Source organism: Triticum urartu, chromosome 2A (genome assembly GCF_056163025.1).
Source record: "Triticum urartu cultivar PI428250 chromosome 2A, HENAU_Tu73, whole genome shotgun sequence".
Lineage (NCBI taxonomy): Eukaryota > Viridiplantae > Streptophyta > Magnoliopsida > Poales > Poaceae > Triticum > Triticum urartu.
The window spans coordinates 20,681,784-20,706,274 of NC_141874.1; the positions used below are offsets into that span (position 1 = coordinate 20,681,784).

Here is a 24,491-nt window from a genome sequence, read left to right on the forward strand (position 1 = left end):
TGGATCACCCCTCTAGAGCTTGTTTTCTCCACCACACTGCCATCTCTATATATACAAGAGATAGACATTCATCCGCGTGCGGGGTGCGCGTGCGGCTTAGAACTTAGAAACTTGGGCGAGAGGCGATGAAAACATATCAGTACTTGACTAAGGAACTTGAAAATCTCTCAACTCTCTATGTCTGAAGATTTTAGCATTAGCATTTCTCTATGTCCAAAGCGAAATCTCTCAACTATCTATCTCTGAACATTTTTAGAACTAGTGATTTATCAAAGTGTAAATGAGTCTCTCAAATATGTATCTATATATATGCACGTTCTATCCTCCCTCCGCACGCGTCAATTGATCGTGGGGTCAAGAACATGACCCGCAAACAGGATGGCACCAGATACCTCCTCGATGATGAAGAAGGCAAAAGGATGGTCAGCGACGAAGTCCACACGCAGCGGTGGCGGAGGAGGTGGCGGAGCTGCGTCTTGACTACACAGGAAAGTGTTCATCATGGTGGCAGCCGTGGCCTCGGTGCCTTCCTTGTTCACCTCAATGATGGCCCTGTGGACCACCTGCTCCAACCTCTTTCTTTCTCCGGTGCCATCCTCCGTCATGTCGGACAGATCGGCCTTCCCCGGCTCGAAAGCCTCCTTGACCCCCAGGCCTCGAAGAAGGCCGTTCATCGTCATGCCGAAGCTGACCTTGAATTTAGGCAGCCGGAAGTCGCCGACCTTGACGTCGCTCCTTGGTAGGTGCTTGCGTAGAAATTCAGGGTCGAAAGCGATCATGTCGAAGAGCCGCCACAGCCCGTCCCGCGCATTAGGGAGGAATACGCACATGGAGATGATCACATATTTATACTAAACATTTTTACTTTATCCTAATTCATTTTGGACTAAATCCTAATAATGTATTGGACTTAGCGAATTCAAATTAAGTAATGGAATAACGTTAGATTGGAAGACCATCATTTCCTGATCATACACGAACTAAAAAACGATTTTGAAGACATGCTTATTTTTTGATGCGCTCCTTAGACATAATATCCTTAAATATCTATATAACCAGCTAGAGTGTTTTAGATTGTATAAATCTGCTAAATAGCTTGTCATATGTTTATAAAATAGAAGACTATGAAGTTTAGTCCCAACCAAACAGAGAATTGTAGAACGTATGAATTGTCAATAAGTAGTTTGTCCTTGAATTTAAGCTTCTGTTCTAGCTCATACTGAGTAACAATTTCTTTATCATTTTACCATTTATGTTCATGAAGAGGACAATAGTTAGTCAAATATGGTGGTTCCATACTCAATAGTTTGTACCAAAATCATACAATTCATAACTTGGCGTGAATATTTTGAATTTATACTTTTGTAGACTGTAAATTTATTAGCCTGATTTGGGTTTGTACTCAAGTCAATTTTCATGATGCCCACACACTTGTCAGCACAACAACATGCACCGACGAAGGTAGACTTGTTTTTCATGAAGCTTTTGTAGCGTCACCCCTAGTGTCACACTCTCCTTTGCTCTATTTTTTGTGCAACTCATAAAGTTGTCGGAGTCCATCCATGTTTGTGATGGAAACTTCCTTTTCTTTTAGATGATCTTCCTTTAATTTCTTACTACTACTTACAAACTTATGTGAGATTTCTAATATACAACTTCCGGCTTTCATCATAAGGCATAAGCACTTATTCATCACAAAACTGTACATTTCGAGAAATGTACAAGGTACATATGTATGGCTGAGCTCACTATGCTTCCAAAAATTAATTGGTTGCACAAAGCTTGATCTACTATCATTATTCCACTAAATAACATAGGTTTGTCAAATTAGTAAGTGTACCATTCATTTCATTTCTACTCTGAAACTTAGAGGTAACCAGTGCATCTCCTTAACAAAATCCACATTGTCAAATATTTGCTAGTTCAAACTTCTAAGAAAAGATTTTGTTCTCCACTCATGGCAGATTTTGAAAAATTATTTCTTATGATCTCATGGAAATTTCAAAACACATTTTTCTTCAAAACATGGCAAATTTAGAGAGAAAAAATAATGCTCACATGGCAACTATATGAATTTTGTTCCACACACTTGGCAACTTTCTTTCTTTGCACCGTGGCAAATATACTTTACGGACCATGGAACTTTATGGATGATGGAAAATATACTTTATGAACCATGGCAAAATTAATTTTTTTAACCATTGTAAATTTCATTTTTTGAACCATAGCTATTTATTGGACAATCCACGGTATAAGGTTTTTGTTCTTTATTATGAAAATTTTATATATGTGGCCATGAAAAAATTATTTTTGGTACCATGGCGAATTAATTTTTTTGGACCATGGTAAATTAGTTTTGGAACATGCCAAATTTGCTGAACAAACAATTGTAAATTCTTTTTTGTACACCATGGCAAATTTATTTTGGACACCACTGCATATGTCATTGTGATCTCTCTCTCTCTCTGTGTGCGCGCGCGCGCGCGTGTGGCCCAGCTGGTGGGGGTGCCTTTCAAACGAGAAAGTTTGAGCGGGGGATCCCTCATAGCAAACCATTCGTTTACTCCAGCGCTGCTGCAGATCTGACATCAGATCTATATCCACATCCATTATTTATTAATTTGGAAATAGGGAAAGGCAAAATAAACCTACAACCTACTATTTCAGGTAAGTTCCACTTTATACTAGGATGATGGGAAACCAAAATTATTCATTCGGGGAGTGGCATGGCTTCTAGTTCTCTCTCCAAATTCACAATTTGCGTAAAATGAATAATCGACTCTCATTACTAAGACCTTACATTTTAGTCATGATTATGAATAGACATATCGACCAATATTTGAAACATGAGCATGTTGTATGCATATGAAAATCATGACTTACACGAGCTTAGAGAAAACAATTGTATTTCTAATTTAATATATGGTCAGAACACTTATCGTGGCATCGATTGTTTCAACCTAGAGTGCTCCCGGTTTGTTCAAATCTCCAAGGACTATGTATGCACTGGGTGCGGCTTTGGCGCCATCATCAAAATACGGCGGTGAATAGTACGAGGTTCCACTCATGTTGTATATGGTATTCACATTGTATTTGCTTATTTCGACATGAATTATAGTTGATTAATAGTACGAGCTCACACTAACAGTATACCAAAAGGTCTGGAGAAAGGATGATGTAAGCAGAAAATGGTGAGCGTTGTACATGGACGACGTGAGCGGGAAACCTTTTGAATTTCAGATTCGCTGATTCAAAAAATGTTCATGGATTCAAACAATATTCATACATTTCAAAAATGTTCATAAAAAAATTCTTCATGAATTTCAAAAATCGTTCCAAAATTTTAAAAATATTGTTGATTTAAAAAATATTTGCCGATTCAAAAAGTGTTCATGAGTTTGTAAAAATGTTCACAATTTATAGAAATGTCTGTGAATTAGTAAAAATGTTCACATTTTCGAAAAATGTCCACGACTTGAAAAAAGGTTTGGGAATTTTATTTTTTTCAAGATCTCCAAAAAAATTCACAATTTCAAAAAAATGTTCATGGCTTCGTAAAATGCTCCAAAATTTGAAATATGTTCATAAAATGGAAAATAAAAAATGAAGAAAGGAAAAAACATAAAAAGAAAAGGAAAAGCGAACATGACAAAAGTAAAACCAGAAATAAAAAAACAAGTAAATTTACCAAAATTAAAAAGAAAAAATAACCGAATGTAAAACACCAAAAAAATGTTCTGGGGAAGTTCTAGAACCTGTCTAAACCTGAAAAGAGCTAGTTGGGCCGGCCCAAGTGTACCTAGCGGGGAACATCGGTACGCGCTTGGTTGATATTTCGCGACCTACGCGCCCAATAGGATCTGCCCGCGGCTATGTCTCGGTTGGTGTGAGATTGACGGCTGCCTTGCGTCAAGTGGGGCGTATGGTGGTTCGCCGATAGTGCTAGGTTCATTAGTTTCATTCGTTTTCCTCTTCATTTATTACCTTTGCTTACATTGTGAATAAATAGTAATGCAAATATTTTTTTAAATGTCCATCCTGCATTTACAAGTGTCAATGCATTGTGAAATGTTTGTTCGTGCAATTTTTAGAAAATACTCATACTATTCAAAAGAAATGTCCGTGATATTTATTACAATGTTTATACATTGTAGAAATCCACTCTTTTTTAGAAATATTTCATACCATTGAAAAATATGTTCATAACTATCAAAAAAGCTTTCACACGTTCGAAATATATGTCCGTGACAGTTTCAAAAAGTGTTCAGGCATTCAAATATATGTTTGTGAATTTTTCAAAAATATTTATAAAATATAAACAAATGTTGGCATAGTTTAACAAAAATGTTTCACATCATTCAAAAAAATGTTCAATTTGTATTTGAACAAATGTTTTATACATATTCAGAAAAAAGCTCAAACATGTACTCCAACAAATGTTTATACAATGTAAGAAAAATATGCGTGTAATTTTAAAAAATCCATACCATTCAAAAAAGTGTGCAACGTGTATTTGAAAAATGTGTAACATGTATTGAAAAATATTCAATGTGATAAAAAAAGATACAACATGTATTAGAAATAAATTTGGTAGAAGAATGGAAAAAAATGAAAAAAATCCATAGAAAACCAGGAAAGTAACAAAGAAAAAAGAACCACATGAAAGGTTTTGTATGGATACCAAAATCCATAGCACATCATTTGTTTAGGATAGCCAACTATCAGAGAACAAAAATGCAAAAGTTGTCAAGTTTCAGTTCAGTATGGATACCAAAATACAAAAATGATCGAGGCCGTCAAACCTAGGAACAGACCAGACACGGGTTCATATATGATTTGGATCAAAATATCTCAACCATTGCGACCGAACTGACTACACTCGACTAATGAAAGAGCCAACACTGCTGCATTAACTGAAGAGTTTGCAAATTTAGTGGACCACACATCTCTGGGAACAGCACCACGGAATTTCAACAAACTAGTTTCTACAGGTTCTGGATACCGGCAAAATGGTTTATTTGTACAAGTTTGCTTCAAAGTTACAAATGGAAAATCACCATACATAAAAAAAGGGCACCAGGGTCCTGCTGTTATTACTTCAACTTGGCAGCTGTTAAGCATTGGGATACCTGTGAAGCAAAAACTATCTGCATCAGAATCTGACTCTCTCTGCTCATCACTGAAATGATAAAACTATCGATTCTCAGCTAGTTAAAATGTAAAAGAATTCGTGGTTTTAAGTAACTTATTCCAGAATCATTTTAGGAATATATCAGATAAAGGCAACAGAAAAGTTAGACGAAAAGTGAAATTGAAGAACCGTTTAGACTTCTGTACTCGTTAATTTTCCACTTCCATTGTTGATATGATCTTAAGGTTTTTAACGACTTAGGGAAAATTAAGTGTTTAGTGATCGATGCCTCTATCTCTGAAGGAAATTCTGAGCCAGTGAGAGTATCAGTACGATTAGGAGTAGGATATCATTGAATGAGGGAATGCTCTTGTAGATTTCTTCATGTTGTCACATAAAGAGATGAAACGGAAAGGATAATACAATTGGAAAATGGGACATGCTTAAGTGGCGTAAATGTAGAAACTACAAACATGTTAATGGAAAATCATACTGTTCAATACACATCCAAGTGTATATAGGTAAAATCGCTTATGAAAAACAATGGGTGACCTATAGATGACACAATGGTCATGGAAAAGGAAATTTATGATTCTGATATTACGCCATAAAAACAATGCTCTGATATATTTGTAACCACCTTAGGGAGAGGCAGATCCAGATGTGATGTGGTGGGACCTCAGTCGATGCATAAGGAGAATGGATGGCGACAAACACAAGAGGAAAGAAATGGACGTTGCTGACCAAGATATATGGAAGTAAGGAAAGGATATGGGAAATAAAAAGCAGCCAGCCTCAAAGCACGATGACAGGAAGTGATGAAAGCAGATGAGGGAAACATACATAAGAAAAAGAAATGTGGTCTTCTCTCTGGCATAGGTAGTTGAAGAAGAATATATATAGGGGGCAAGCGGCAAGTCTGGGTGGACTAGGCAAAGCAATGCTGTAATCAGCATGCAGGACAGGGAGACATATCAGAAATGATTTCGTGGCACCTCAACTGATGCACATGGAGAGTGGATGGTAACAAAACCAAGACAAGACAAATAGAGGGCTGATGATCAAGGGATATGGAAGTAGAGCTCGGAGATGGGAGCCAGAAAGCAGTCAGTCTCAAAGCATAATGACAGGAGAGGTGGCAGCTGAGACAATACATAGAAGAAATATGGCCTTTTATCTGCAATTGGTAATCGATGAACTATACAATATGTGCAAGAACTTAACCGGCTTTAGACATAGGCATTCAAGTTCAACGCCCGATAAAATACATAATATGTACCTTGTTTCACTGCTGACAGAACTATTGATCCAAATTTGCTAAACGGGTGATGAGTTTCCATAATATATGGACCGTATACCATACATTCACATGTAAGCTGTTGCTAAGCTAAAACATATACATGTAGCAGAGGATACATTTACATCACCTGTTCACCTCACACAAGACATTAGCATCATGTATTGTTCAGCATTTTAGGTTCATCATCTCTGCCGCCGATCACCCTTCCTGCATCCAAAACAAGTCTAGTAAACTAACAAAGAATTTAAGGAAAAAAGAGAGGGCAAAGGTGCTAGTTATATCAACCTACAGTTGCATTCATGCAACTTGAGCAAGACATTATTTGGTTTTATACATCGCTAGGGATAGGTAAATAAAGTCATATCTACTTCAAATACAAGGAGAATTACTCAAGCCTTAGTTAGTGTTCATCAGTTTACTCGACCAGGGAACATATAATTATACAAAAAACTTCTTTTACAGATAGTTATATAGAATTTGTTGTGACATGATTTTGTTCCATGTTAAGTCAAAAGCACTTCGCCAGAATATGCTCAAACTGAGAAACTCCGATGATGAAATACTGAAGATTTAATAAAACTGGCCTTATAGAAGATAAACAGAGCATCACTTTTTCTGAAGTGGTACAAATGAGCTCACTTGCAACAGGATTCTTACGAAAAATGTTGAGTAAGGTTCACCATTTATTTCATATATATCAAGATATATGTAGGTCGTGATTGTGGGCTTATTATTAAATGCAAGATCAATATATGTAACTACTATATTTCATAGAAATGCTTCGAGAACTTGCTAAGCATCCAAATATGACATCTACTGATCTAGTACCTAATACGATATTTCAGACGGTTTGAGTCTATGTTTTAGAGTGTTGCCAGTTTCCAACTGTTACATAGACTGAAAAGATCGGTACTATAAATATATAGACATAAACTTTACAATAGCATTGGCATAAGGTAAGCACACTGCCCAACCCTTGAGGGCAAGAACAAAGTTCCAACAACCACATGCCCAAAGATAACTGAAGAATCTTGTTAATCTCCTTGCAAAGTAAATAAAGTAAATTAAAGACGAGATATTACCTCCAGCATAGAAATTTGTGTATGGATGATAGGTGGTCCTGAGGTTGCTTTCAAAAATAAGCTTGAACCGCAGCGAGTCAAGTTGGATCATGAAGACACTAAAGCCTATGACCAGAAACATCACATTGCTTTCCTCGGCATACCCCAATATCTGTATGTGCGCTTTCTCCATCCCCGGTTTCGCCGGAAGAAGCTTGTCCAAATGAAGGGTTTTCCGCAGCACCCATCTGCCAACACCTTCAGAGGTGTTCCTCTCCAACAGCTGCATGCTCTGTTGGGACGAAATGGCGAGGCCTAGGCAGCCATCCTGTGTGCGCAAGATCTGGAAGTGGGAATACCTGGTAGAACGGGCGTCTGCCGGCTCCCGGATCAGGGCAAGGCGCTGCGTTTCAAGATCAAATGAGAGGATGCTGGTTGCGTCAATCGACCAGTGCAATGCACTCCCAACCAGGACGCTGGAGCGTTGCAGAGTAATCGGAAGGATGACCGTAATTGGTTCTGAGATCAGATTTCCCCATTCACCGGACTGGGAGTCGTAGAGGCGAGCGAACACGCGAGTGCGGGCCGTGTTGGTGCGGACTAGGACCAGCTTGAAGGGGCTCGAGTGGCAGTCGCCGTGCACGTGGCCTTCCTCGCGGGCGGCGCAGAGCATCCCGGCGCTTCCGATGATGTTCTCTTGGTCGTCGTCGAACCCCGGCGGGAAGGCGACCTGGCGCTGGCGACCGGTGAGGGGGTCGCACACGACGGCGTGGAGGCGGTCGACGCTGAAGAGGAGCGCGAGGCCGTGGCGGCAGCCGCAGAAGATCCAGCGCTCGTCGCGGCTCTGCCGCAGGGAGAGGCGCTCGGCGGGGATGCGGTCGGGCGGGTCCAGCAAGGGGGTGAAGCCGAGCCATTCGAACCCGCCGGTGAAGATGCCGAGGAGCGGGGGCTCCCTGCGGTGGCGCGCGCGGAAGCGGGCGAGGAAGCCGCGGTCGGAGACGAGGCGGCGCCAACGCTTGCAGACGAGGGAGGCGCGCGGGAGGGAGGACGGCCGCGGAGGGAGGCGGAGGAGGATCTCGCCGAGGAGGTCGTCGTCTTCCAGCGGGGCCGCTGGAGCCGGCGAGGAAGGGCGGCGGCGACGGCCCATCGTCACCGGCCGGTAGGGCGGAATGGATATTTCAGGTCTGCGCTCGTTTTTTTTTTTCAGTAGAAGGTCTGCCCTCTTCTTTTTTTTTTTTGAAGGAAGCCTACAACACCAGCACCAGCGGTCAAAGTTATAGACGACTGAATCAGAATAAAAAAAGAAGCAAGGCTATCCTTCCTTGGCACTAGCAATCACATTTTCATAGATTTATTTCAGTCTTTTCTATTGAATTCGCTCAATAGAAGAAGATGTTCGGTTGGCTAGGAGGTGTATGTGTGGTGTCATTAATCTTAAGATGCGATGCCGACTCAAATGGCTTTTGTTGGGCTACAGGTAATCGTGCTGAGTCTCTAGCCGTTCAAAATCAAGTTTTTGACAAACACTGAGATTGCTGTCTTGGCTTTGTAGAACCGATTCTGGATAGACGCATCCGGAAGACGGAATCAGCGACCCGAGCTGCCACTACCTCTTTTAAGTATAGGCCTGCCTCTTTCCTTTATTATGATATAGAACCGTCACTAGTGCAGAACCGGACAATAGAACCGGTTTGTAAGACTCTTTAGTGCCGGTTGCATAAATATATATACAATTTCTAGTCCCTAGTGCAGATGGCCTTTAGTGCCGGTTATGATATAGAATTTCTAGTAGAACCAATCATATATATATCATCAATGTCTCACAAACCACCATATTAATTCACACATACACACATGTATAGCTATATACAATTTCTCCTACATATGCATGTTGCCTTCGGAGCCAGTGGCATTAGCCTAATTGGTGCCTTCGGAGCACACGATGACAATTGGAAGTGGTTCATGATCTGGTCGATGGGGGCGGTAGCGGGTAATAGTATTCTCCCTTCGGATTTATGACCTGGTCGAGCAAAAATCCCGCTATTTCCTCTTGAAGTGCTTCTACGCGCTCCGTTTCTAGGAGCTTGTCCCGCACCTCTGTGAACTGTTAAGAAGGAGATCAATATAATGTGTATTAGTTGTGTGACTAGATATCGATAATGGTGTAAAAATTATGAATAGTGTTCTGACAAGCGTACCCATTCCTGTCTTTGAGATCTGCTCCTTTCGGACGCCATCATGCGAATGTTCTCGCAAACGCAGAATGCACACAGATCAGTCCCCTGCGCCTGCTTCAGGGCCTTTACGAGAATGGAATTTAATTTGATCAGATAATAATTAATCAAGCATGATAATTAAAGAGATGGCAGCTAGCTAGCTAGCTAGTACTACTTAATTACTTACCTTGGGTCGAAACCATTTCAGCTGTCGTTTCCATTCGCCTTCCGTGACGCTGATGAACCTTGCCCAAGCCCTGCCCGCCAACAAAGAAAATGAATAAAGTGGTTATTAAATAGTTCATATCATGAAATGACGAACTAAATAGGCCGAGATATATAGTTAATAATAATTAAAATTACCTGTTGACTATCCCAAACAAGATGTTATAGTCACTATTTGCTTTGAGTAGTGAGTCCAGTATTTCAACTGTTCCGGCGTCAACTTTAATGATACACAAAATCCAGTAAAATCTGCATGCACACACGTTTGCATGTCTTAATTAAGCGTGCATATGTAAGCAAAAACATGTAGCTAGCTAGTAGGCAAAAACAGAGAATTTGTAATATAAGAAAGTGTGACTCACTGGAAGTTGTAAGGAAGTAGTATATCTTCATTGTATTTGAGGTGCTTCAAGAACTCTAGCATGCTGTCCTCTACCTGCTTTTCATGATGCTTGTTTATTTTCCATGTGTATTCATTAACGGTGTTTGGGTCAATGAACCCAATGCCATAGCGTCCACCTTTTCTCATTTCATACATCTTCATCTTGCATAATACCACAGAAAAGAATATAGTGAGGAAAGTTACAGGTAATGATTGATCAAAAGGATCACTACAGCTAACTTGAGACTTAAATTACAGAAAGAAATCACTTACAGACAATAGCAACTGACGACAGATTTGTCGAGTGCGTCTTGATTGTATAACTGAAACAGTTCAGAATACTCAACGGTCACAGGTTTCTGATGGTAGTAATGATTCTTCTTGACTTGCACCATGAGGGACTCTCGATCGGATCTCTTGGTAATGTCCATGTACCATTGATGCAATTCATACATTCTCGTTGGGAGCTTCTCGACCTCTTCTGGCTTGACCAAAGGTTGGCCCCGGGCATATTTCCGTTTTATTTCCTCCTCTGTAAGCACAGGCATGTCCTCGATCTCGAGGAGTTGTCCAACAGTGATGTTGAGAGTTTCAGCCTGCATTATATGCTCCTGGGTTATTACCACATCGCCCACCTCGGGAACGTAAACTGTTTGCCCACAATAATATTGGGCGCGCGTACTGTCACGGGTTGTTGGCGGCACACCAAGCGGGGGGATCGATTGCGCGCCTGTTCTCCCAGCTGGGCAACGGTTTTCCCACATTTTTTGACAGCTGCTTGTTGTTTGCTCGAGCTCGCCTCCTTCTGTAGACGTTGTCGATGTAACTTCCTGATGTGGCGCTCATAGTCTGTGTCAACAGGCTTAGGAGATGGTGGTTGAGCCATATGAATGAAGTGGTCAACTACTTCCACAGGCACTTTCTCCCTTGGCGGCGGTGGCGGTTTCGGTCCAAAATGGGCGTCGACTTCTGCCCGCACTATGGCATTGGTTTGCTCCTCGGTCCTGTCGTAAGCCCTCACAGGAAGAGGAGTAGTGAGGTTTGGACCATATTTATATCGCTTGCCTCCGCCTGTACTTCCTGTACTATGACCTCGACTCGTACCGCTACGCACCATAGCTGCAGGGTGTCTCGATCTTCTGCGATTGCTGAGGCGGCGGAGACGGCTGACGGGGCTGAGTTGGACGAGGAGTGGCCTGAAGCTGTGCCGGACTTGGAGGAGGAGTGGCCTGAGGTTGTGCCGGACTTGGAGGAGGAGTGGACGTCTGACGCTGTGTCGGACTTGGAGGAGGAGTGGCCTGACACTTTGCCGGACTTGGAGGAGGAGGAGTGGCCTCACGCGTTGGTGGACTTGGAGGAGCGGGAGTCTGCTGAATCGGTGGCGGACTTCGACGAGGAGTCGGGTGACGCGGTGTCGGTGGCCTTCGAAAGATGATGCAATCCTTTCTCCATAGGATGATACGATGTTTGGCCTCTCCGAGTGTGTGCTCCCCGTCACCTCCAGGAATGTCAAGCTCTAGCCCCGAATATTGGTCCACCACCTCATCAACCATGACACGAGCATAGCCTGCTGAAATCGGGTTGCAATGGAAGGTTGCATCGGGGGAATTTGTATAAGCAACGCCGTCCGCCACCTTCAAGGATATGTTCTTAATTTTGAAGTGTAGCTCGCAGTTAGTGTTCTCCGTGATGTCATCCACGGGGTATCTATCCAGCATTGCGTCAAACGGGGTAGAACCCACGCTGCTTCTCGGCATGGATGGGGCGGTGGTATCCAATGTTGGATCATCCGCTAGCTGCTGCAGCTGCTGAGGACCCCTTTGCTGGCTAAGTGAGTCGATCTGCTCCTGCTGCCGCTGGAATTTGACTGCCAAGTCCGCGTGCGCTGATTCTAGGCCTTGAAGGCGTTCATAGTCCAGCTTCCTCTTCTCCTCCTCCATCTTCCTCTGCTTCTCCTCCGCAATCTTCCTTCTCGCACGGGTTCTGTAGTCGGCGTTCTAGTCCGAAAACCCCTCATACCATGGAATAGCGCCCTTGCCTTGTGTTCTTCCCGGGTGTTCAGGATTTCCCAGGGCACGCGTAAGCTCGTCGTTCTCTCTGTTGGGCTGGAACGCCCTCGTTCGAGCCTCTTCTATTGCAGCAAGTATATTATCGTCGGCTCCGTTCAGACATGCCTTCGTCGAAACTTTGCCTGTCTTCGGGTCCAACTCCCCCCATGCGCATAGAACCAAGTCCTGCACCTGGGGGGCAGCTCTTAGTAACCGGAGTGAGACCTGCATCCTCCATCTCTTTCTCAGACTTATCCCACTTAGGCATTGCCACCGCGTAGCCACTTGGCCCCAGCTTATGGAACTTATCCTTTTTTTCGGCATTCTTCTTGTTTATTCTCGACCGTTCCTTAGCTAATTCTGAATCCTTGAATTTCACGAAATCGTCCCAATGAGCACTTTGATTCTCTAGTGTTCCCTCGAATACTGGAGTCTTCCTTCCATCCTTGATGTACTTGTCCCATACACGATTCTTGTGGTTATTGAATGCAACCGCCATCTTCCTAAGAGCGGCGTCCTTGACTTTCTCCACATCTGCATCTGTGAAATGATCTGGTAGGGCGAAATGTTCCATGAGAGTATCCCAAAGCAGTTTTTTTTGTCTGTCGTCGACAAAAGTAACATTTGGACGTGGCTTTGCTGGCTCTCTCCATTCTTGAAGGGAGATCGGGAGTTGGTCCTTCACAAGAATTCCGCACTGACGAACGAACTTGTCCGCAATCTTCTTAGGTGCTAATGGTTCGCCATTAGGTCTGATTGCCTCGATATTGTACTTTACGCCCTCCTTCAACTTTTTGTTGGGCCTCGTTTTGTCCTGTTGCCTGAAGATTTGCTCGATCCGGATGGCTGAAAGAAGAAAGATCGATTCGTTAATATATCTTCAACTCATTTAAAACATGTGATGATCACCAGATGCCTGCTTATATAAATATATATACCTCGTCGGTCTTTGTTGTTTCAGGATCAACATGTTCTTCGTCATCGTCATAATCGTAGTTCATGACTTCATCAATTCGGTCGTCGCGATCGAATATCATATCACCCTCTCCGGTGTTGTTTAGAAATTCGGAGCCGTCATAATCTTCTTCATTCTGATCATCATCTGGCCCGCGTATCATATCGAACATGGTCTGTTCTCCCTCTCTGTCGGTATTGTCCGCCATAGCTTTTATTTAACTATGCCAACAGAAATATAAAACAATTTAGTATTCAAATTACATCGTCTCGAATAATAGATATAATCTCGAATAATAGATATAATCTCGAATACATCGTCTCGAATAATATATAATATTGAATAGTACATCACTGACTAGGTAGGTAATTAAAGATCGAATACTACAGAAGAATCTAGGACACTCGCGATTCCTGCGGCACGGGCGGTGGACACCCAAAGAGAAGGAACCCTCACAGGATCATAGCTGAAGTGAGATCCCTGAAGAAACTGCCAGGTATTGGAGAACCTGCCGCCCTCTAACGCAACCATGTAGCGATGGACGTGCTCGTCCTCCTCCCTGACACGGCCACGTACCACCTCTGGCGGGGCCGGCTCCCTCCGCACCGAAACTGGCCCACGCGAACGCCAGCAAACGAGATCAGGGTCGACGACGGGACCTGGGGCCGGGTTCCTCATCAAGCGGCGCGCCCCTCCAGGCAGCACCTCCCAGTGCCAGCCCGGCAGAGCCCAGTCCCGGACATGGGTCAGTCGAACGTCGTCGCGGACGGGTCGACGGCGAGGATGCGGGCCGGGCATCGTCGAGAACAAATACTAGCTATATGCCCGCAAAAAGTAACATTTTTTTAATGATTGGATTTTGATAACTAAAATTTCTAACATTTCTATATAACACTAATTATGCTATCATTGCATATGTCAAAATTCTATATCCATCTAACATGCATATATTAAATTTCCATACTAATTAAACACTAATTATGCCAAAAACAGAAAACACAACTTCTATACATCCATTAAAAAACTGAAAAACAACATTATATAAAAAATTTCCATACTAATTAAACACTAATTATATCCATCTAACATGCATTCATACATATATACTAGTGAAAAAATAATAATCTAAAAAATCTAAACTAATTAAACATACAAAATACGTATATACTAATATATACATGCATTAATTCATACATATGTACGTGTGTGTGTGTGTATGGGCTCGGGGAGGGGCGGCGCCCATGGTGGCCGCCGGGGGCGAGGGAGAGGGGTTAGAGGGGGAGAGCTCACAGCGGGGCGACGGCGTCGGCGAGGCGACGGCCGGGGGCGGCGACGGGCCGGGGCGTGACGCGGAGGCGGCGACGTGGGGACGGCGCAACGGGGACGGGCCCGGGGCGGCGACGGAGAAGAGGACGGCGACAGGAACGGGGGCGGCGACGGCGACGGCGTCGATCGAACGGGGCGCGCGGGCGGTGCTTCAATGGGGAAACAGAGGAAGAAACAGAGGGAGAATGAAAATTTTCGTAAGTGTTGTATATATAGAAGGCACCTTTAGTAGCGGTTGGAGCCACCAACCGGTACTAAAGGCCTGTTTTGGCCAGGCCAAGCGGCAGGAACCGCACCCCCTTTTGTACCGGTTGGTGGCTCCAACCGGTACTAAAGGCCCCCCTTTAGTACCGGTTGGTGCCACGAACCGGTACTAAAGGGGGTGCGCTGGCGCAGGTGCGGTGCGCAAGTTTAGTCCCACCTTGCTAGCCGAGGGGTGATCGCACTGGTTTATAAACCCCCGTGCGGTAGCTCTCTCGAGCTCCTCTCCAAAGCAGGCCTACTGGGCCTACATGTTCTGTGCTACCCTATTGGCCTACTGGGCCTTTGCGGGCCTGCATCCTGGCCCAACAACAGGTTGGGTTTCTAGTCGTATGCAGGCCGCTCTGGCCTAGTAGGCGGGTTTTATTTTTATTTTTTTTGCTTTATTTATTTTTGAATTGTTTTTTTGTGTATTTAGAGTTTCTTTGTGAATATTTTTGCTTTAGGTACAAAAAATTACAAACTTTCTGTTAGTGCCCGTAGTTTTCAAATTTGAATAGTTTAAATTTTGAATTATTTGAAATTAGTGTGAATCACTAGTTTGTGAATAACTTAACTTTAAAAATCAGTAAAGGCATGAAAGAATTTGTTTGCACATAAATTTTCTTCGCGTTTCAAATGCCAAAACACATAATTAACTACCCTAACTATTACAGAGATTCCCTTCTGGGTGTGAAACACAGAAGAAAATGATGATAGTGAAGCCGATCACATCCCAGATCTTTGGGTGTGAAACTTTTTCTTCGCGTGTGTCCCTTTGCGCCGTAACCATGGAAAATCTTCATCATTTAACGGGATGCTCGGGTCAATATTCATTGTGAATGGAGCAATTTCATCAAACTTTTCATAATCTTCTGACTTGTCTGTCTTGTCATCCACTCCCACGATGTTTCTCTTCCCAGAAAGAACTATGTGCCGCTTTGGCTCCTCGTACGATGCATTCGCTTCCTTATCTTTTCTTTTTCTTGGCTTGGTAGACATGTCCTTCACATAGAAAACCTGTGCCACATCATTGGCTAGGACGAATGGTTCGTCTGCATACGCAAGATTGTTGATATCCACTGTTGGCATTCCGTACTGCGGGTCTTCCGTTACCCCGCCTCGTGTCATATTGACCCATTTGCACCGAAACAAAGGGACCTTCAAACCACGTCGATAGTCAAGTTCCCATATGTCCTGTATATAACCATAATATGTTTCCTTTCCCGTCTTGGTTTCTGCATCAAAGCGGACACCACTGTTTTGGTTGGTGCTCTTCTTATCTTGGGCGATCGTGTAAAATGTATTACCATTTATCTCGTACCCTTTGAAAGTCATTATATTCGAAGATGGTAACTGGGACAGCAAGTACAGGTCATCTTCAATAGAGGTGTCATGCATGGTACGTGTCTGCAACCAGCTGGCGAAACTCCTGGTTTGTTCACATGTAATCCAGTCATCAGACCGCTCCGGGTGTTTGGAGCGTAGCAAATTCTTGTGTTCATCCATATACGGAGCCACCATGGCGGAATTCTATAGAACTGTGTAGTGTGCTTCAGTGAGAGAATGTCCGTCCATACATATTATTTGTTCCCCTCCTAGCGTGCCTTTTCCATCCAGTCTGCCCTTATGCCGCGATTCAGGAACACCAATCGGCTTAAGGTCGGGAATAAAGTCAATACAAAACTCAATGACCTCCTCATTTTGACGGCCCTTGGAGATGCTTCCTTCTGGCCTAGCACGGTTATGAACATATTTCTTTAAGACTCCCATGAACCTCTCAAAGGGGAACATATTGTGTAGAAATACAGGACCCAAAACGTTAATCTCTTCGCATAGGTGAACTAGGACGTGCGTCATGATGTTGAAGAAGGATGGTGGGAACACCAACTCGAAACTGACAAGCCATTGCACCAAATCATTCTCTAACCTTGGTATGATTTCTGGATCGATTACCTTCTGAGAGATTGCATTGAGAAATGCACATAGCTTCACAATGGCTAATCGAACGTTTTCCGGTAGAAGCCCCCTCAATGCAACCGGAAGCAGTTGCGTCATAATCACGTGGCAGTCATGAGACTTTAGGTTTTGGAACTTTTTCTCTGCCATGTTTATTATTCCCTTTATATTCGACGAGAAGCCAGACGGTACCTTAATACTGAGCAGGCATTCAAAGAAGATTTCCTTCTCTTCTTTGGTAAGAGCGTAGCTTGCATGACCCTGATGTATGCCGTCTTTTCCGTGCATACGTTGCTGGTCCTCCCGTGCCTCAGGTGTATCTTTTGTCTTCCCATACACGCCCAAGAAGCCAAGCAGGGTCACACAAAGATTCTTCGTCACGTGCATCACGTCGATTGCGGAGCGGACCTCTAGGTCTTTCCAATAGGGAAGGTCCCAAAATATAGATTTCTTCTTCCACATGGGTGCGCATCCGTCAGTGTCATTCGGAACAGGTTGTCCACCAGGACCCTTTCCAAAGACCATCTTCAAATCCTTGACCATATCATGTACATCAGCACCAGTACGGTGGCGAGGCTTCGTCCGGTGATCCGCCTCACCTTTGAAATGCTTGCCTTTCTTTCTTACGGGATGCCTGCTCGGAAGAAATCGACGATGTCCCAGGTACACATTCTTCTTACAATTAGCCAAATATATACTGTCGGTATCATCCAAACAGTGCGTGCATGCGCGGTATCCCTTGTTTGTCTGTCCTGAAAGGTTACTGAGAGTAGGCCAATCATTGATGGTCACGAACATCAACGCCTTTAGGTCAAATTCTTCCCCCATGTGCTCATCCCACGCATGTACACCTGTTCCATTCCACAGTTGTAAGAGTTCTTCAACTAATGGCCTTAGGTACACATCAATGTCGTTGCCGGGTTGCTTAGGGCCTTGGATGAGCACTGGCATCATAATGAACTTCCGCTTCATGCACAACCAAGGAGGAAGGTTATACAAACATAGAGTCACAGGCCAGGTGCTATGGTTGCTGCTCTGCTCCCCAAAAGGATTAATGCCATCTGCGCTTAGACCAAACCATACGCTCCTTGCGTCATCTGCAAACTCCTTCCCGTACTTTCTTTCGATTTTTCTCCACTGCGACCCGTCAGCGGGTACTCTCAACTTTCCGTCTTTCTTACGGTCTTCTCTGTGCCATCGCATCGCCTTGGCATGCTCTTTGTTTTGGAACAAACGTTTAAACCGTGGTATTATAGGAGCATACCACATCACCTTGGCAGGAATCTTCTTCCTGGGGCGCTCGCCCTCGACATCACCAGGGTCATCGCGGCTGATCTTATAGCGCAATGCACCACATACCGGGCAAGCATTCAAATCCTCGTACTCACTGCGGTAGAGGATGCAATCATTAGGGCATGCATGTATCTTCTGCACCTCTAACCCTAGAGGGCAGACAACCTTCTTTGCTTCGTACGTACTCTCGGGTAATTCGTTGTCCTTTGGAAGCATATCCTTTATCATTACCAGCAACTTTCCAAATCCCTTGTCAGATACACCATTCTCTGCCTTCCATTGCAACAATTCCAGTGTGGTGCCCAGCTTTTTCTTGTCACCTACGCAATTCGGGTACAACAATTTTTTGTGATCCTCTAACATGCGCTGCAACTTCTTCTTCTCCAAATCACTTGCACAATTTCTCTTTGCATCGGCAATGGCCCGACCTAGATCATCAACGGGCTCATCTGATGCCTCTTCTTCAGCTTCTTCCTGCATTGCCGGCTCAGCTTCTTCCCGCATTACCGGCTCAGCTTCTTCCCCCATTGTTGTATCATCGTATTCAGGGGACCCATGGCCAGGATAACTGTCGGCGTCCTCTTCTTCTTCACTGTCTTCCATCATAACCCCTCTTTCTCCATGCTTGGTCCAAACATTATAGTGGGGCATGAAACCGGACTCAAACAGGTGGACGTGAATGGTTCTTGACATAGAGTAATTGTGACCATTCTTACAGCCAGCACATGGACAAGGCATAAAACCATCCGCCCGCTTGTTTGCCTCAGCCGCAAGCAGAAAAGTATGCACGCCCTCAACGAACTGGGGAGAGCATCGGTCATCGTACATCCATTGCCGACTCATCTTCATTACACAACACCGAATAGACCAAATTAATACAAGTTCATACATAAAGTTCATACAACACTTAAATGCAACAAACAAATAACTCTCTAGCTAAAGCATTTAAATGCAACAACAAATGCGATCAAGATCGCAACTAAGGTAACAATTGATCCAACAGCATAATGATACCAAGCCTCACTATCGATGGCATATTTTCTAATCTTTCTAATCTTCAAGCGCATTTTCTCCATCTTGATCTTGTGATCATCGACGACATCGGCAACATGCAACTCCAATTCCATCTTCTCCCCCTCAATTCTTTTCAATTTTTCTTTCAAGTACTCGTTTTCTCTTTCAACTAAATTTAACCTCTCGACAATAGGGTCGGTTGGAATTTCCGGTTCACATACCTCCTAGAAAAAATTTCTATGTCAACTTGATGGGCATAATTTGTCATAAACACGAAATGCAACTAGTTTTAAAAGAGAATATATATACCACATCCGAATCATAACAAGGAAGAGGGCCGACGGGGACGGATATCAAAACCATGGCACTTTATGTATAACAAACAACGCACGGGTAAGATAATTATACGAGTAACTATATATCCAAATCACACAAACATCAATTTTTATATAAAATTTCATGAACAAGAGGCTCACCACAAGGTGGTGCCGGCGACGGGACGGTGCGGGCGATCGACGGTGGTTACGACGGAGATTTAGAAGGCACTAAGTAAACCACACCTACATATGCAAACTAAGTGTTATTTTTGACCTCAAATTGCATATAAATCAAATACTAGCACATATATATATATTTCCTCCCAAATTACTAAACTCACAAATTAATCACTATATAAAGCATTGCAAGAGCTAATCTAGCAATGAGAGATGAAAGGACAAAGTTGCTAACCTTTGTGATCATTTCAATGGATGGGGGCCTTCAAATCTTGACAAATTTTGGGCAAAATGTGTGATGAGCTCGAGAGGAAGAGGGGAAGAACAGAGAGGAGAGGGGAAAGGGGAAGAACAGAGCGAGCTCGGGTGGACGAAGGGTTTATGTAGGACGACCTTTAGTACCGGTTCGTGCCAAGAACCGGTACTAAAGGGGCTGGAGGGGCCCCAGTCTGACAACATCCTGCCACCACTCTCATTAGTACCGGTTCGTGGCACGAACCGGTGCTAAAGGTTCGCCACGAACCGGTACTAATGAAAGCGGCCTGGCTAGCCGTTGGAATCGGCACTAATGTATACATTAGTGCCGGCTCAAATACAAACCGGCACTAATGTGCTTCACGTTTGACCCTTTTTCTACTAGTGCGTCACCATGTTCTCAACCCAACATCATTGCGGCCATGTGAAGAACTATTAGTGGAAGGAATTAAGTGATTGTTCACCTCATTTGCAGCAAGCCAATAGGCACTTTTTACTGGAAAGAAACCATTCCGTTCTGGTGCCCAGGCCAAGAAGTCCTCCCCAAACGTGGAGAAGGCCTAAGCTTGCAAATTTCAAGGATGTCTACAGGCAAAAAGAATTGTTGTAGCCTCTGCATGTCCCAATCATTGTAATCCAACAAATCCGACACCCATTTGAAACGACATCTTCCCCTTCTCGAGAGAAGTGAACTGGTATTGCCTCGAACAAGCCAATGATCGCGCAACTTTCTGCCCATTAGCTATACGCCAAACAAGTCCTTTTTTCAGGAGCTCAAGCCCATGACAAACGCCTTGCCAAGATTGAGAGGGATTACCCGAGAACACCGTGTCTTCCAGCCGTCCATTAGGGTAATATTTGGCTTTGAGCAGCCTTGCACAAAGATTGTTCAGATGAGCTAAAAGACACCAGGCCTGCCTCGCCAGCAAAGCTTGATTAAAGATCCAAAAATCCATAAAACCAAGACCTCCTTGTGACTTAGGTCGTGTCATCTTATGCCAAGCATATTAGTGAGTTTTCCTTTTGCCTTTTTCTAAACCCTAATAATAATTCTAAACTATACAATTCAGGTCATCACAAACGCCCAGAGGGATCTTGAACACACTCATAATAAAAGTAGGGATTGATTGAGCAATCGATTTAATTAGCACTTCTTTTCCAGCTTGTGTAGGATGCCCGTCAAACGCAAACAAGCATTTACTCACCTAAACTTGCAGATTTTGGAGCTTCCATTTTGTGATCCGACCATCGGGCGTGGGTAAACCCAAGTACTTCTCCTCAAAGCCAGAACTGGTGACACCCAATACACCCCTATAATAATTCTCGATGCATCATCCACGTTGGCAGTCTCCATAACACATATAAAAAGCGCTTCATAATGTTTTATAGGCTGTGAAGGTTGTGTGGGAAAACAGAGTTGCCATAATGTAACCTTCATATTTTTTTCTTTCTGAGTACCATATTTACAACAATTTAAACCAAACAATTCAATAGTTAAACAATTGTTATACAAACCATTAATCACGATACAACAAATAATCCAAATAGTCTGGTCAAATAAACTATTTAAGTAAAAAATAAATGATTTCTACAGAAATTAAACACACTATCTTCCAGCTAGCTGGCAACAAGCCTCAATGGGACACTCCTTCAGCCGATGATGGGAGGTCCGGTCTTCAATCTTCTGACGCCTCAAAAAGGACTTGAATGCGGGCTTTGTTCCTGCAATGCCTAACAATTGTGCTAGTATCTTCATAGTTCAATGGGGTTTGGCATATACCTACCATCTACTATGATCATCTTATGTAGGATCACACAAGCCATGATATTTGCCTAAACATCCTTGTTCTAGAAACAAGAAGGCCTCGGGACATTGGAAAACCTTGCTTGCAACATTGCAAATACCCTCTCAATGTTTTTCCTCCAAGCTTCTTGCGCCTTGGTGAAATGCATATGTTTACTGCTCTTGCGATTAACCGGCTATTGGTAAGTTGACTGAAAATAAAACTTGCGCCAGTCGACTGACCAGAGGTCTGTGTAAGTCGATTTGGTTTTTTTACCCTTAGCTTGTTTAAGTTTATTTGCTCTCAGCTGACACTATGCGCGTGCGTACAAATTTGGGCCAAATGTTTGACGCGCGGCCTTGATCCACACGCATTGGGTTTATCTGCTTGCATGCACGTACGTGTCATCCCGCTTCATATGGTTCAGCACATGTTTTGTTTGTAATCACAGTCACCGTTGTTTAGTTATTTTATTACTTTATTTATTGTCATTGCCCAGCCTCTATCGATGCATACCTGCGGATGCCGGAAGGGTTAAAGATATTGTTTTGAAATGTGGATTGGTATTAGCCTTCTAATACTTGTGAGTTCTTGTCTACATTATGTACCTATTACTCCCTCCGCCTGAGTCTCAACATTAGTACAATTTTGTACTAAAGTTAAAGTTAGTACAAAGTTGAGATACTTATTTTGAGACAGAGGAGTATTACCTAATAATGCACGCGCAAAAATTCCAAATCATATATAACTAAGGCTCTGTTTCATAGCAAAATATTTCCTAATTATTCTTATAATATTTTATGTAGGCATATAAATAATGGAATTTAGTGGCATTGGTATTACCCTTAAAACAAAGAAGATGAAGCAAAAACATAAAAACCAAATAAGAAAGCTTTTTATGGAAGAATTGTGGCATCAGTATTTCCCTTCCAGAAGAAAGATAAAAGAAAGATAAAATTTGCACACAGCTTACATAGAAATTGCACTTTTTTATAATATGCAAGAATAAGCATAGCACTGTGAAATTTTGAAATACTGAAGTTCCCTAAGAAGAAAATAATTTAGTGGTATTGGTATTACCATTAAATAAAAAAGAAAAAGAAAATAATGAAGTTTTTCTAAGGAAGAATGAATTTGTAGCATTGGTATTACCATTTCAGAAGAAAAAACAACAAAATGTTAAAATTTACACACGATTTCCAGAGAAATTGCACTTTTTTATAATATGAAAGAATAAGTATATAATAGTGGAACTTCAAAAAATCAATTTTCCTAAGATGAAATGAACTTAATGGCATTAGTATTATCTATAAAGAAGGAAGAAAATGAAACAAAAAAACAAGAAATGAAGTTTTCTATGGAAGAATGAATTTGTGGCATTAGTATTTCCCATCCAGAAGAAAGAAAAAAAAGACAAAATTTGCACACAACTTACATAGAAATTGTGCTTTTTTATAATATGGAAGAATAAACATAACATAGTGAATTTCCAAATGAATGAAGTTCCTTAAGAAGGAAAGAATTTAGTGGCATTGGTATTACCCTTAAAGAACAAAGAAAATGAAACAAAAACAAAATAATGAAGTTATCTAAGGAACACTAGTGCAGAACCGGGCAATAGCACCGGTTCGTAAGGCCCTTTAGTGCCGGTTTAGGAACCGGCACTATTATTTCGGCACTAAAGGCCCCCCTTTAGTACCGGTTCAGCACGAACCGGTGCTAAAGGGGTACCACGTGGCACGAGCCAGCTCCGGGGGCCGGGAGCCCTTTAGTACCGGTTGGTAAAACCAACCGGTACTAAATGGTTGTGGGTTTTTGTTTTATTTTGTATTTTTAAATTAAATTTGTGTTATCAATTTAATTTAGGATTGTTTTACGTTATAATGAGTTGTAGTCGTCGTCGTCATCATCATCATCATCGCATATTAATAAATAAATAAACTCTAGCTAGCTAAAAATCATCGTAGTCGTCTAATTACCACTATTTAATCATCATAGTCACTACCGCTAGCTATGTAATCATCATCAACGTTGGCTAGCTTAAAGAGGAAACATTCACTTTGTAACAGAAGCAAAGAGATATCATCAAGTTCAACATAATCATCACCAACATCGAAGTTCAGGACACGGATCCATGAGACAAGTACTAATTAAGAGCATGAATTCGAAGTAGTAGCTACTGATCCTGCTGCTCCCTCTCCGGTAGAATAGCATAGAACATGTATAGCTCTCCTGATTCATCATACTGGAGCATGCAGATGAATCTGTCTCCTAATCTTGGGTTGCGCTTCTCCTTACTGCCCCCTAGTACTTCTCTGCGATCGTTAACAATTTTGCTCCAATCTTTCACTATTAAGCATTCTTCGCTTTTAGAAATCCTGAATGCACTCATGTGCAATGTAGGAAATCTTGGTCGTAAGCTAACCATTGACATGCGACCTTTTGTCTCGATCCACTGAGGCACAACTGTCATCGGAAGTCCCTGTTGAACAACATCGTATAGTAATTAATATACTAAGCAATGAAAGTTTAGCTTCAAAAATAATGTATGCAAAAGATGCACTAATTAAGGACAAATATTTAAAATCTTACCATCTTTTGATTATAGATGTGACCGTAGTTCAATACGATCACCATTGGTCGCACGTTTTGAGTACTAACATTTCTAAGTTTAGGAAAAAAATTTGTCTTGACAGTATTAAGATCCTCAAGCCATGAAACATAATGACTTATCTCCTCGCAGTTTAGTTGAGCCCCGGGGCAGTAGTAGGTCCTGTCTACCAAGCGCCGGACATGTTTGCTTGAACC

General features: G+C 42.6%; 1 protein-coding gene and 1 pseudogene across 1 annotated transcript; both read right to left on the minus strand.

Moving 5' to 3' along the window:
* Positions 1-338: 338 nt before the first annotated feature.
* The window catches only part of LOC147983010 (serpin-Z2B pseudogene), a 36,479-nt pseudogene continuing 12,326 nt past the window's right edge, over positions 339-24,491 (minus strand).
* On the minus strand, positions 4,785-8,736 carry LOC147983011 (uncharacterized). The gene is made up of 3 exons (XM_087542782.1): positions 7,514-8,736; positions 6,559-6,638; positions 4,785-5,129 (listed from the first exon to the last, which is right to left on the minus strand). Exons 1-2 carry the CDS (start codon positions 8,637-8,639, stop codon positions 6,586-6,588), a joined length of 1,179 nt encoding a protein of 392 aa, XP_087398908.1. The 5' UTR covers positions 8,640-8,736; the 3' UTR covers positions 4,785-5,129; positions 6,559-6,585.

What these genes read in the sequence shown, in the direction of transcription:
- LOC147983011 (XM_087542782.1), bottom strand. Translation starts at nt 8,639, where the DNA reads ATGGGCCGTCGCCGCCGCCCTTCCTCGCCGGCTCCAGCGGCCCCGCTG. An exon ending in CACAAATTTCTATGCTGGAG is followed by an intron (nt 6,639 to 7,513) that starts GTAATATCTCGT and finishes TTTTGGATGCAG; the next exon opens with GAAGGGTGATCGGCGGCAGA.